General features: G+C 40.6%; 1 protein-coding gene across 1 annotated transcript; it reads right to left on the minus strand.

Moving 5' to 3' along the window:
- Positions 1–590: 590 nt before the first annotated feature.
- Positions 591–15,414, minus strand: LOC145444888 (protein FAM161A-like). Its single transcript, XM_080322937.1, has 11 exons — positions 15,176–15,414; positions 13,593–14,230; positions 12,755–12,995; positions 10,262–10,419; positions 9,871–10,024; positions 8,940–9,153; positions 7,915–8,060; positions 5,690–5,769; positions 2,477–2,576; positions 2,132–2,295; positions 591–834 (listed from the first exon to the last, which is right to left on the minus strand). The coding sequence occupies exons 1-11, from the start codon at positions 15,296–15,298 to the stop codon at positions 690–692; spliced, it is 2,163 nt and encodes a 720-aa protein (XP_080179063.1). The 5' UTR covers positions 15,299–15,414; the 3' UTR covers positions 591–689.
- Between the last annotated feature and the right edge of the window lie 63 nt (positions 15,415–15,477).

The following is a 15,477-nucleotide window of genomic DNA, read 5'->3' on the forward strand; positions in this document are numbered from 1 at the left end:
AGTCGGTTTTTGCTGGAAACGGAGGCCACAGGACTTAGGCCTGCATCAGATATTGTTGGAAGCGGAGGATGCAGAACGATTTCGCGTAGTTTTGACTACTTCGAGTCGAAATAACGACTTCGGTGCAGGGTGCAGTTTTCGGGAATGGTTGTATGTCTGAGCTAATCACTTGCTCGAAAATAAGGCCACACAACGCTTGTCGTTGAGTTTTGAAGGCCTCGGATCCTAGTAGGACGTAGTTCATTTTTGTCGTTGAGTGTATGTCACAGATGAATTTTGGGGTGATTTGACGGACCCATATAGTTGTTTTTGTTGGAAACGCAGGCTACATAAGTTTTCGTAGCTAGCTGGATCGAATTTTAGTGGAAATAGGTGGTGAAAAACTGTTCAATCCTTTGCAATCCGACAGAATGCCCATTCAACAAATTTTCCACCAGGAACAACAGATTAAAAATGATTTTCGATTAGCTTGGACACCACAGTCAGACTGCGACCCTTACAGCGGCCGGAGACAGTAAATTACGCTCCTAATCTACATCTAACTCCTCCACGCGCAAGAATTTCCGAAACTACAATCGAAATCAACCAGCTACCCTTCCAATCAATAATTTTATTGGTCACAGACGAGAAGATAGATGATTAAAAATACGTAAACTATACTCTATAAATGTATTTTGAATGGTGAGCCGTCATTGGACATCGAAGTCCAGCTGCTTCTTCACGGAGCTCCGGCTGTCGTCACCGCTTTTGTCGCCGTCGTCAGCCGTGTCGATTTGTTCTTCCATTTCGGATCCGGAGTCTTCGAACGTCACAGATTTGTGCGCAGACATCCCGCTTAAATTACGAGCGGAAATGTTACACATCGACATGGCAAATTGCCGGAGATTGTCAAACACCCATAGTACTGAAGCGGAAGTAGAAGTATGGCAGTATATTTCAACTGAATTACAAGTAGAAGTAGAGACTTTGAAACTACGTCAAAACTAAGTCGAGTGCAAGTGGTAATTGAAGGTTTAAAATAGAACTAACTAACTCAATTACAAGTGGAAGTAGCGATTTTGAAAACATGACAAAACTAACTCAAGTGGTAGGAAAAAATGAAGGTCTAGTAAGTATGCAAGTAGTTTCCAAACGTAGATTTGGTCGATTGGGGCGCACACTTTAAAAGCGTTTATTCGTAAGCGGATAATTTCGAAATTGCAGGCGCATCATCGCAGGGTCACAAGTCAATCTCACTTTTATAGTTTTGACTCGAGTCAAGTCGAGACATTTTCAATTCAACACCGAGTCAAGTGCTAGACCAGGTCAGCAAGCGGAGGGTCGAGTCCGAGTCATGGTATTATGACTCGAGTCTGAGCCCAAGTCATTGTGTCGACTGCTCAGCTTCCACTTAAAGTCTTGTCGAACCCACTTTTTTATAACTCTGTTTGGTGATATCGAATGGCTCGCATTTATAATATACTAATTTTCCTCACTTTTAATAGTTTCTGGTCGCATTTTCAAGTACCAGTACCAATAGACGAAATCCTAACAATATGGTACTTTACTATTCTTCGAAATTACAATGAAATGTCAGTCTTGGCCGTCTGAGTCTCGAGTCGTTACAACCATGCATCATTGTGACTAACACGAAATGACTACCGACACTATGAACATGCACTATTTACGAAAATGACACAGGGGCGATGCTGAGATATCCAAAATCTACTTTCTATGCCTGACCTCGAGTACTTTCCAAATCTCTTGCTAATATATGTACAAAAAGATGCTTGTGGAGTTTGCATTCCGTATGGACCGAGACTTGCAAACAAAGCACTTCTACTTGAAGTAATCCATACTTGTAACTACTCAAGAGAATTGTAAAGTCAAATTGTGTCTATACTTCTTCCATTTTCAGTGATATCGGACGAATGTGCATTATTTTTCGGAACACTCAGATTGCCAAGGTCAACAGGGTGACACTACGAAATCAGTCACTTCAACCTGAACTCGATTATTATTTTACAGCATCACCCCTTCCCATTTGTAGCATCAGTGACTGCTTTGATCACATTCGCAGAAAGCTCAGCCTTCAACATGTTGTATTGTATTTCGTGTACGGTATATGGCGGACAGGTATCTGCTCCTTTACCTTTTATCGTGCGAATTCTCAAAATCGTCGTCGCTATAATCGTCGATGGTTTGCGTCTTCTTTCCCGGCGAAGGACTGGTGGCGTCATCAAACATGTCGTCGCTGAGTCCGGAATTTCTCAAGATCTCCTTGTAACGCTTTTCAGCTTTATCTCGCGCTGATTTCTGCATTAAAGTTGGTAGTTACAAACAGAAGTGATCACTGGGCAGTAAAAAAGCACCACTGTGTTGGAGTACTCAAAAGAGCTAGTCTAGATTTCCCTGGTCCTCAAGTTGGCTTTGCCTACAAATAGATTGATTGCCAACACTGACAACGAGTGGTGCCTCCTAAAATTCAATGTATAACCTGGGCTTGAAGTTCAAAAAGCAATGGTCTTTGTTTCAGTCTGTTGTTCATTTCTTTGAGTTCTTTCTGATATTCGCTGTCCCTGGCCCGTTGCTGTGTTCTGAAAGCAAGACAAATGCTAGTTTATACCGGGTAGCAATACAGCGAGACATCGTCAATTCACACTGACAGCCAATTTCATAATCATCACCACAATACCAATAGATAACAGCAGAATACATGAGAGCAATGTATCGTCGACAATAGCTAGGTGATGTACATGATTATGCAATATAATCATTACACTGAAAATGCAGGATACAAAGATTACAAAAAGGTAAGTCAGACAAAACGTAGTCCACAAATCTACTATTAAGATAACATGATATGCACCAAGAGAACTGTACGACGAAGCGGGGCCCTTCAATCATCAAGTGACATCGCCACGTCACGTTTAGACACCGCACTGTCTAAAGTCATAAATGTATTCATAACACTGGTGAACAAAAAGAAAAAAATATTTTTAGGCAGAACATCCGAGAGCCGTTTCCGGGGTTTTTGAGGTTGCTGATTACGAATATCACATTAGTTTTGTCAGAAGATATTTATACCCCTAAAATAGCCCAAAATGACTGTATTTACCCTTAAATATTTCACTCGGTAGGAAGAAAATCGTAGTTTTTTCTAATTTTGTACTGCGCGTAAATACCTAATTGATTATGAAGAACTCTCATGTCATTCTCAGTCATTCTATCAATATTAACATGACAAAAAAAGCAGTTTGTCAAGCCTAAAAATTGTACTTTTGCACAACGGAAATAGATATTGCCCTGTATCAATTGGTCATTCTACCAAGATTTAAGTGGAGCATAAAGCTGTAAAATTCGTCCTTGAAAGGCTTAACTATAATACTCATATACGTCTCATTTCATTTTACTGGTAAATGGATAATTTTCCGCTGAGCCAACAAAGTGGGTATACCTATAGTAATCCTATCAAACGAGAAGCTTAAATCTGGTATCTGGTATATTCGAATACCGATGAAAGATTCCAATTTCACATTAGAAAGGAGTTCACTGCATGTAATTTCTCCTAGGATGTAGTGAATAAAACTTTTTAGGTCCGAAAATTCATGTCTGAATATCGAAAACTTGAGCGCAAATATGAGCATAAAAGTCCACTTCCTGTTCAGTCATCTTGAAATATTTCCAGATCATCTTGTTGATTCGCAAGGGGAGAGGTTCTACCAAGACATCAGAACAACAAAAGAAAGATATCAGGGCAGATGAGATGAGCAATGGAACATATTATGTCGGACCATTGCCGGAACCTTTCGAGAAACTGCACGAAATAGCTTACAGGCGAAAATCGTACAAAAAAACAATTGTAATTTAAAATATATCAATAATGTTATGGTTCAACAGATTATTTCAAACTTACAATAGGTGGTTGACGTAAAACTGATTGAATTAATGACACGTTCTTTGAGTATCTAGGTAAATACTTATTATACACGACTATAGTTTATTTACGTACGTGATATCCGTGAAAGTCTGTAACTATGATAAATCAATTACCCCTAATCCAGTGCTGTGGCTGTATTTTCATTTAAAAGAGTCTTCTGTGTGTAAAAATAATGAGTAGATTGAATTTCTAAACTTTATAGTACGACAGAGCCGATTTTTTATCTAGTCATTACCGCGAAAATGAGATATTTTGGTCAAAATAGCCCCATGGGTTATCTCCACAACCAGAGTCGATTTGAAAAAACTAAGGTCATATTCGGATTCAGTGCCCTCCAGAACCCCCAAAACCACTCTCACTTTGTCTGCCTAAAAATATGTGTTGACCAGTGTAATGTAAGGCTAATGCAGGGGCGGGCAACATACGGCCCGCGAAGGGATTTTGTCCGGCCCGCGGACAGTTTGCCGTCTTACGTGATAATGTGACACGCGGCCCCAGTCTGCCCATATTCCCCAGTACTTGCTTACTACGTCCAATTTTAGTGACTGTATGTTATTATATTAGGCTTACCATACGTCCTCTTTTAGAGGATTTGTCCTCTTTTTTGACTTTTTTGAAAGTGTCCTCGGAGGACGCCCTTTTGTCCTCTTTTTTGAGATTTTGTCCTCTTTTTTGAAAATTTAGGTCAGATTTAGAGGAAATTGCGAGTGATATGCCGCAAATTAGCGCAGAAGTGAAGCTCCGGCGGGTATTTCGGAGGGAAAAGCGGTGATTTCAGCTCTGAGCGAAAAGAAGACCTTTTTTTTTTTTTAGTCATCCACCTGGCAATGTGGAGTGAAAAACGTGATTTTGAGCTCTGAGCGGGAGTGATGACCTTTTTTTTTTTTTTTTAGTCAACCGATCATGAAGTGGGAAAAATTTACCGGTTTTTGAGAATTCTTCTCCAGTTTTGCATGTCTGAAATTTCTGAAAAAGTGTCCTCTTTTTTCATTTCCGAAATATGGTAAGCCTATATTATATACGTGTATGCGCACTGCGCAGCGTTGCGAGAGTGGAGCTTACGCGTAAGATCGTCGAAGCGAGAAGGCTTCCAATATAATTATCGGCATTTACGATGCACTCAACCCCAATGTCATCTGTGGTAATCATGATTTTTGTCGACTACATTGGTCATTTACACCAGGCTGATATTTCTTATTTTTGATTCCGTAACCGCCGACTTGTAGCACCGCACAATTCTATGCTTTTGTAAGGCACCGCTTACATGCCAGGGGTCGCCAACTCAAAACGGGTCGCAGGCCACTTTTCAAATTTCGCAGAGGACGCGGGCTGCATGAATTCAATATCGAGATTAATTAAACAGTTGAACAACGACGCTATCTCGTCACCTACTCAACCCTAATGAATTGATATCTTGGTAAATTAGGGTTACCGGGCTTATCGAACGCCTTGAAATCTTAATTAGGGATTGCACCGTGTGTTGATTGATCAGAGAGAAGCAGACATGGCGGCGCCTGTATGACAATGTTATTCTCAAATTCACATTGTGTTCGCCATTATCGGTGAGAAATGGCTTTGAAGTGAAATTGCTGTCGTTAAAATACATTCATTAAATACGTTTTATTCCCTGTATATGTGGATAAATGGGCGAATAATGTATCGATTCAGCAATCCGGCCCGCCAAGTACTTAATTTTCCTATATCCGGCCCACCGACTGGAGAAGTTGCCCGCCCCTGGGCTAATGGCTAGTTTCTGTTCCTTTATCTTACTGATATTGCTTCAATTTCTCTCTTCTGTAATCGGATGGTGTGACGATTTCCATGTCAGAGGCCATGGTTCTAGCAGCCACCTAAAACGTAAAGACAATCTTGAAATTTCAAAACGGTAAAGTAAGCCGGCATAAGATAAAACAAGTTAAAGGTGACAATTGCGTACAGTATCAGGATGAAATATTCAAGAACAAGCATCTCGGACGGCACAGGACAACACAAAAGACTCTCTCTTGCTCCCTCTAAGTCAAGAATTAACTTTACATTTGATACACGCATAAAATAACCAGTACGTTCAACCAAGAATATGGTCAACATTAGCGGCATAGCTATCACGTGATCGGTGTTGTGAAATTTGCCCTTGCTTTGCGTTCTCATTGTGATTATTAAAGCTCCTCTTGCTTTTACAAGTCATTAAAATTCACTCTTGTTCAAGTGATTTTGAAAATCAGACTATACGGCCGTAAACCATACTTGACGCTGATTGGTCGAGAGACAATGGCCATAGAAACGGCGCAGCAACGGAGGACGCTGCATTTACCTAAGCCTTAGTTGGCACTACGATGTATTCCTATAGCCGTGTACACTGTATAAAAACTATAAGATTGCAGTTATATGTTTATTTCTTCATCAATATTAGAATCAGGAAAGGAAATGAAATATTTAGTAACACCTATTAAAATATAATGCCGAAATACTGCTGTGTTTATCAATGCAGTGCCACCAATGGCAATGAACTCGGGAAGAACAGATCTTTCCATTCATTTCCTTCCAACGCAAAGGACAGGAAGGCTTGGGAATGCAGAGTAAGAAGGCATGACTTCAAGCATACTTCCACAATTTTCATTTGCTCCTACCATTCTTGCAACGAAGACTTTGCTGCTAGTGCATTAGATAGGCTACACCTATACAGTTTAGAAAATATGAGAGGTGCGATTCCCAGTCACAATTCAGGCCCAAATGTATGCCGCTAATAGTGACTGGGCAGTGGGCACATTTTGTTGTTTGGACTACAAAGGATATGCGGATTTGCAAAGTATCAAGAGACCCTGACTGAAAACAAAACATTCCAAAACTCCAGGAATTTTATCTGGATGTGACGCTCAGCCAACTATACTCAAGTCATATTTCGAACTCGCATTTCTGTATTCTTTATTGCCATAAAATTCAATTTATTATTCGGAACGGAACTGGACTAACATATCTATATCTTCAACAGAACTAGTTCCTGAATAGGTATAATCCACAACATTGGAGGAAGACAGCACGGCATGGAGTTCAGGGTCTGCCTTTTTGCAATGCGCGTATATCTTCTACTTCACCACGGAGATTGTGACTGGGAATCGCACCTCTCTTTTAGACGTGATTTTCTAAACTGTATTGGTGTATCTAATGCACTAGCAGCAAAGTCTTCGTTGCAAGAGTGGTAGGAGCAAATGAAAATTGTGGAAGTAGGCTTGAAGTCATGCCTTCTTACTCTGCATCCCCAAGCCTTTCTGTCCTTTGCGTTGGAAGGAAATGAATGGAAAGATCTGTTCTTCCCGAGTCCATTGCCATTGGTGGCACTGCATTGATAAACACAGCAGTATTTCGGCATTATATTTTGATAGGTGTTACTAAATATTTCATATATTTCATTATTGATGAAGAAATAAAGATATAACTGTAATCTTGTCGTTTTTATACAGTCTACACCGCTATAGGAATACATCGTAGTGCCAACTAAGGCTTAGGTAAATGCAGCGTCCTCCGTTGTTGCGCCGTTTCTATGGCCATTGTCTCTCGACCAATGAGCGTCAAGTTTGGTTTACGGCCGTATAGGCAGGAATTTGACAATAGATTTGGACTAACCAGGAAGTGTCCGGTTTCACAACTCTTGCCTCGCCAACTTAACTTAAATTTGCCTCTTTAAATCAAATCGATTGTCGTCTGAGGCCATGAAACGTTTGATTGTCCTTTTTTCATACAAAATTGACCACCAAATTTTCATCAACACATTGAAAAAACATATCGAATTATTTTCTATAAATAGTTCACCCCCAGAGTTAAAAATCTAAAACAATTCCAAAATCTCGTAGGTGCGCACAATTCACCCAGGGGGTCTAAGGCAATGGTACGAGCACATTGTTATTAGTGGGATGCGTGTCTCTCCCATTAGCAAGACAATAAGTTAATCCAGCTCTTTTAGGACAATTTAAGATTGAAAACGCAAAAAGTCTGGTTACCTCTTGAGCCATTTGCTTCCTTCTCTCTTTTCTTGCTCTCTCCTTTAATTTCAACTCTACCAACTCCTGTTCCGCTTTCGTGATCGCTCGTTTCGTCTCTTCCAAACGTAGCCTCGCAGATTCTGTCATCCTGGTGGGAATGGTGTCTGAAAAACACCGGCGCTCGAATCATGCGACACGATATTTCAACAAGCCTTACTAAACATTAGGGCAAGTTTCTGTTGCAGTCAAATCCGTGGAGATTTGCACTTATTTGTCACAAAACTTGCAGCAAAAAGTTGCATTTATGGACAAGTGCCTTGAAATTATTAGGGTAATAGACACTCGAATCGTTCCGTATATAAGGCGCCGTAGCAAAACTCAATGTTGGCGACTTCAACAAAACCAACAGCCTGAAAAAATTGACGCTGTGAAAATATAATTTTCGGCGGTCCAGTCTGAATGTATGTCAAATAAGAACCGACTTCATTTTTGAACGACAGTGAAATAATCAAGCGATCTATTTACATATAGTGCAAAAAATTTCCAGTAAAAAGTTAGTTGCAGAAAAAACTTGCAAAAAGTTGCATGGAAAATCAAAAAGAGGGGCAAAAAGTTGCATGAAAAATCGAAAAAGCTGCAAAAAGTTGTATGAAAAAATGAAGAAAAGTTGCAAAAAGTCGCAATATAAGATTCCTCCAAGCAGCTCTAAACACCATACTACATAGATTCTGAGGATTTAGGAAGCTGCTGATCTACTAATCATTGAATCAAATATGGTGCCCATTTGCCTATTACCACAATGATAGCAGCATCAGCACAGTAATTAATTGTGATAAAAATATACAAAAGACATAATATTATCGACAACAATTACGATAAGCATAAAATATTCGTGATGAAAAAAAAGGGGTAAAGTTCAAAGACTTGGGACATCCTAGCCACTCCAGAACGGAACTCAAGCACCAAGCTGCCTTAACATCCTAGACTAGTGCTGAAGACAAGCTAAAACTTCTTCCAGACGTATCCAAGATATTTGCTTTTACCTGATGCGACGCCTGTGTATTGCTTGCTCGATCGCAACGGTTTGACGGAATTCCGGTAATTTTCCTCTTCCTCGTCGACCTTGCGTTGCGCTAGTATCTGCGCTTCCTTCTTTTTCTTCAAACTGGCCGTCCTCAGTTCAAAGGGCTCAGTCATGGTGGTTTGCACACAGGTTTTTCTCGCAAATTTCTCCATGTCATCCCTGCGGTGCAGCACCTTTAGAAGTACATCAAAGGGAAATATGAAGTTCAAGTGTTGTAACGCAAAGTCCACGGAACAACTATTTCTCCACCAACGATCAATTTCAGAGAATCATGAACCGGTAAAGTTTTTTTCCTTCAATATGCCGGCCATTAGTGTAGCGGTTGGGATGGGTTGACTCTCAAGAGTCACTGCCCTAAATGACTCGACTTGATGTATGGAAATCATGGAATGACTTGTGAATAGACACCAATTTTAAAGTTCATTTTCACGTCATAAAATCAATACTAATATTCGAAAACTCTCGGAGAGGTACAGAACTTCAATATTGAATAATACATTCATATTGTAATAATTTTGATTATTCGAAATTTCATTACGGTGACATCATATTTGGTGATAGGATTGTTGACATACAACATTTTTTTCCCCATTCTCTACTAGTTGCTGATGAGTGTCAACCCAAAATATTCATATTTTTTTCACATTATTTCAATATGAATATATTACCGTACTCAATTGGATATAATTTCCATTTGCGATATGGTTAGTTCCATTTAGGTTATAGGTTAATGAAAGTTTGATCTCTCGAAGTGTTGAAAGAATTGAACGAAACAACGCATCAGAAATTAGTACCAAACTTGGCTTTGAATCCTATTTTCAAATTCATTCACTCTACCGTAATGATTATGTATGTATATATATGTACGCTACAATTGTAAATTACACTACCTCAAAATTTGGCATATTATGTGTTTCGGGTCTGAACGAAGGTTTCGTCCGTTTTTTTATGTCCTTTTGCTTCTTTTTTTTCCGTTCCGCATAAATCATCTCGTGAGATTGCATGCGAGGCGGAAGCGCCGACGATCGCATCATATCCTCGGACCTAAAAGGGTAGGCTAATTGCGAAATCGATTCCAACCAATAATACAATGTCGACAATCTGCTTACGGCACAAGTAACTGATTACATACAACTAAGACAAAGGGGCCCCATGATCAATCATGCTTTTATATTGATATATACTTGCATTTTGCAAGGCATTGACCGCAACATGCTATTATCGAGAAGGCAATCAAGTTAGGCTAATGAGAACCGGTTTCCAAGGGCCTTTTAGTGTTACCTTAATTTCTTTTTGATTTGCCGGTACAATTCTTCTTCCTTCATCTTGTCGGCTATGGTCGGGTCATGGACTGACGGAGGGACCGGCCTGGCAACGAACTGCGCCATGGACTTGATTGCTTTTATTTGCTTCTTTTTCTCCTTTGTTTGTAGCTTCTCCTAGAAGTGACACACCAGTTCGACAGTTCAATGGGATTTCATTCATCATCAGGGCTGGCACCACTCACTATGCCGTCATACATGCTAAGAGCGAATTACAAAGCTCAAATACCGTATGCGCCTTTCATACAATTGCCAAGTAAATGTTGCAATTTACACTAGGGGGGAAAATGAATGACCTCTCATTTGTTAACCATAACTATGGCATACACTATTGGAAAATGCTGTGGGTTGATAGCTGCTTAAAATCTGTGTCCCCTCAAACATGCATACCCTCATGCTCCATGCTTTGGATAGTGTGATACAGATAATCAAAGTTTTAAGGCGTCAATGTTGGGAAGATAGTGACAACACGAAAATCCTCCCTTGACAAAATTGTTCTTTCTCGACAGAAGGTTTCAGTACACAAACAAATTTACTCTTACTATCATTACTACAATCAATGCTCGACGCAGATGCGAGAACTTGAACCGTTGTGTCTGGCCGTACAATCATAATGAAGAATCCGTGTTACTCTGAGGGTCAATAATAGGGTTAGTTCGGATATCAATAATTTTCACTATCCGGATAACGGATATATCCGGATATTTTGAAATTTATCTAACCGGTTAACCGGATAATAACTGCTGAGTGAGACAATCGATTTCATTAGGTCTGCATGTAAAACGGATCGCAAAATCATTACACAGTGTTATTGTAGAGTACCTACCCAAGCGCGCAGTATGAGCGAATACAAGAAAAACCACGCAAATTTAATGTTCACTGCTTCTGCAATGCCCTCTTTTTAAAGCACAGATGCATCAATTGTGGGATCCTGTAGCCGGGCCCGGAATTTTGTAACAAAGAGTCCACGTTCATTGAATGCTTTTTCAGCTTCCACAGAAGTGGGCTGAATAGAAAGCAGTGCTTCGTAGAGAGTCAAAAGGTTGGCAGGTCGTACGCCGGAAACTTCAACGGCTTTACATCCTTTTGACCATCCTTATGTTTAGGTTTGGAGTACTAGAAGGACGACTAGCTGATACTGGAATTGATGCCGACATGATACCTCGCTCTAATTCACGTGCTGATCAGGCACGCAGCCAGCCGGAAATGTAGGGGGATTGATACAAAATCAGCAGGTTTCGATTTTTTTTTCGAATTAATCATCAGCGGAAATCAATTACGCTTGCACGCACGCACATTTTTGCGAACATTCGATGTCATTCAGTTTCGCGGTGTCACTCTCAGAATCACTGATTAGAATACACTTAACGGCATATCGTCAACAAGCCATCGAGAGATAGGAGCCAATGCATGCTGGGTCCGAGATGGTTAGGCCAGCGATTATATCGTTCGTAGGCCTATTGCAGATGCGATTGTGTAGGTCAACGATAATATCGTGAGCACCAAGCCAATGAAGATGCGATTGTGCAGGCCAGCGATGGAATAGTGTGTACACTGCACATGGCCTATTGCAGATGCGATTCTTCAATCCAGTGGAACTATCGGCTTGTTGAAGACGCGATAATTCAGGCCAGAGACGATAGCCGAACGCGCGGCAATCAATGACCTAATTTAACGATCTTCTCAGCAGGAGATCGCGTCACATTACATTGTGCGATGTGTACAGACGCATCTCGCTAATTGGCAACACGCTTCTCGTTAATCGGCCGCGCCAACACTGAATACGACTTATTGAAGCTTACTAAAACGTGTAAAATGCATTAGCAACGATTCTTTTTTATCCGGTTAACCGGCAGAAAAATATCCGGATATCAGATAGTGAAAATACCTGCGGTTAACCGGTTAACCGGTTAACCGTTATCCGGATAATCCAACCCTAGTCAATAATATGAGAATACACGCATTGCGAAATCAAATATGAATAAGGGCTATTGGGCTAAATGACGGCGAAGTTCAAGGGCTAAATTTAGCACGGATGCTCGACCAAACAGCCTTGTGCTGGATATTGCGACACAATAAATGACCTACAGTCCAGAACGACAAAAGCCATAGGGTAGCCTGAATCGCACAAAAATACCGGTGGCGTAACAAAGATGCCTAGCCAGATATCCATCTGATCATTTCTGCTGGGAGTATTGAATTCAGAAACGTTCAAAACATGATGGGTATACTTCCACCTGCTCATGATGAATGTGTTCTAAACCGCATACTGTTTACTGTTGAAATGCATTGCATTCAAACTGAAAATTGTTACACAGGGACAATTCGTCATGCGGGATGACTGGACAGTTGGTTTCGATGTCAGAACGTAATTTACAGAAACTGCACAACAGCATCACCACTACCGATCGAAACAACTCGGTCAGGCAATCCTGCGAGGTAACCGACTGACCTTCTCCCGTCGTTTAGCCTCCTCTCTCTCTGTGAACGAAAACGGCTTAACGATCGCTTGCAGAGTCCGCTGGGCGTGCTCCCGATTCATTCTCGAACGCTGCTCCTGTCTCTCCGTAATTTCTTCGAACAACGGCAAGAACGTGTGAGCGGGCGGCTCTCTCGGCCTTATTCTCGTCTGTATTTCGAGCTCCTCCTGTTCCAAACGCTTGCGCGCCTCTTTGGCGACTGCTTCGGAGGATCTGAAATTCGTGGAGACGCACTTGGTTCGAGAGAATATTCACAGACAAAGTGCGTTGATATGACGTTTGCAAAAGATTCTTCCCTGTTGCTTTCAGTTTTCTAAATTTGTAAGGCTTGATCCTGATTAGATCCCAAACTTAATTTCCTGCAGAAATCATTGCTGATACTCAAGCAGAACTAATTGTGTAAATTTCTACGCAATTACAAGTAGAAGTAGCAAGTTTCAAGACATGCAAAAACTACTTCGAGTAGAAGTAGAAAAACTGCTCACATAAGTAAATGGAAAAAACTAGATTGGGATAAGGCGACGCTGATTATAGTTAGTCGATCTTTGAACGAAGGCAGTATTAAAAATTGCAAGACACATTTTCGATGCTGACCAATGTAGGTGGAATTATCAAAATTGTAATCTGTTGACTCTCATAAACTCTGCATTGCCGAGTTGAAATGACATTCACGAGAGAGACCGGAATACATCATTTAGCATATAACAATATCAAAAACCTGGCGATGGCCCAGTTGCTGTTCCGCTTCAATTTAGCGAATGAAAGCCCCGACCCAAACGAAAAATTCAGAAATATCTCGATCGAACATACCTCGTGTGGGATTTCGCTTTTTTATTTTCTTCTCGTATCGTCATGCTAAACGGCTTTGGTATCGTAATCACAGGCGACCACACTTTCTTTTTTATAGGAGCCGACTTCGGTCTCGTCTCTCTGACCTCCTCTACCGTCGCCATCGATTCGGCCGGGCGAACGTATTCTCTCAAATCAAAATCGTCCCACATATGCCGCACTTTCTCTCTCCTACTATGCTGGGAATCGGAGATCGTCACCCTCTGAGGGGGTTGGAATATTTTTTCTTCGTCAGACGATTCGTCCTTGACATCGTCTTGCTTTTCTTCATCGTCGGAATTTTCCGTTAAAAATACTCCTTCGCTTTGAGATCGGTATTTACTTTTGTCGAAAACGCTTTCTGTAATCCGCGGATGATCCGGATAATTTTTTGCTTGGTAGCGTCTGGTGTCGGCCTCCGAGTTTAAGCGATCGATCATCTCCAGGGTTTTTCTTTGTTCGTTTTTGAGGTCTTGAATCTTCTGGTAGAATTGCCGCGTCAAATCGTCCCTCTCCGTGTGGAACGGGTCAATTCCCGGATTTCGTTCGGATTCGGTAACTTTCAAAAAGCCACGCGGTTCTGGTTGGTGAACATGAAGCGAGTCTTCATTGAACAAATCCTGTAGAACGATGCGGAATAGTTGAAGAGTAACAAAATAGGTAGAAGATAATGAAAAAGGTCACTAAACACAGTACACTAATTCACACTAGGTGTCAATTTCAAAATGCAAAAAGTCAGACGCTTGTCCATTTATTAAAGAAAAAAAACATCAAATTTTGAATTGATTTAGAAGTTTGGAATGTACATTTCTGCATTGTGTATTAATAGAAGAGTTCACGGTCTATTTCCTGTGTACTTTACAACGGTACAAGTGTTGTACGAAAATGTTCAAAGTATACTACAAGTCCTATGCTATTGAGACTTTTGAACAAACTTCGTTGCATTCCGACAGTGCTACACTTGCTGGCGGTATAATAGAGGCTGTAGCAAACAGCAAAGTCGCATTTCTTTGAAAATAAACAGATCAATCACACTCAAGTTAGTGGTCTTTAACAGTCTGACTTCGCGAGCTTCACTTTGCAGAAACTTCAATAATGCAATGCATCTATGCATCAATGTCCAAGAAACTAACATAGTTCACGCGATATGAACTATTAGTAATTAGAAATTATTATTTTTGTCCTTGTTCGTTGTCCTGCAATAGAACCACAGGCAGCAATGCGGCAATAAATCAAACGAAGTTTCCAATATTACATTTGAGCAAGTTGAGTTGCGTAATTTGTCGTAAATAAATTTAGGGTTGATTTGATTTTTGAAAGTTTACCAGTCTGCAACATTTTTTTTGAAGTTTTACCGGTCCGTGAGGTTAAAAAGGTTGAGAACCACTGGCCTGTCTAAGCGATGTAAAGAAGATCCACGCTTGTTCGTTTTTTGATTTTTTATCATACCATAAGATAGCGATACAATGAAAAGATAGGAAGTTTCGATACGAGTCTTTTAATCACACGCTCAGATGACTCATTAAACGAATACGAATCAGGAATCACACGCGCACATGTATTACCTGCATTGTGGATTGATGATGCGGCCTGTCCTTATCATGCAAAGTAGAAACAGTTCCATCGGTCGGATTAATCGGTGCCTTAACCATGCCGGTTGTTATCTTCGAGAGTTGATGATCATTCATGACTTCGCCGAGTACGGTAAGATTACCAATCCCAGCAATCTATGTCTAAAAAGTAAAGTTCTTCAAATACGCTGCTTTGCGAACCGAATTGCGGCATTTATAAGTTACTGAGGCATGACTGTGTTTTTAGCGATGACCCGGTAGTTAAGCATAAATAATTGAAGCGGATCAATGACCCG

This window comes from Botryllus schlosseri, chromosome 8, assembly GCF_051294905.1.
Source record: "Botryllus schlosseri isolate E-star chromosome 8, Bs_hap1, whole genome shotgun sequence".
Lineage (NCBI taxonomy): Eukaryota > Metazoa > Chordata > Ascidiacea > Stolidobranchia > Styelidae > Botryllus > Botryllus schlosseri.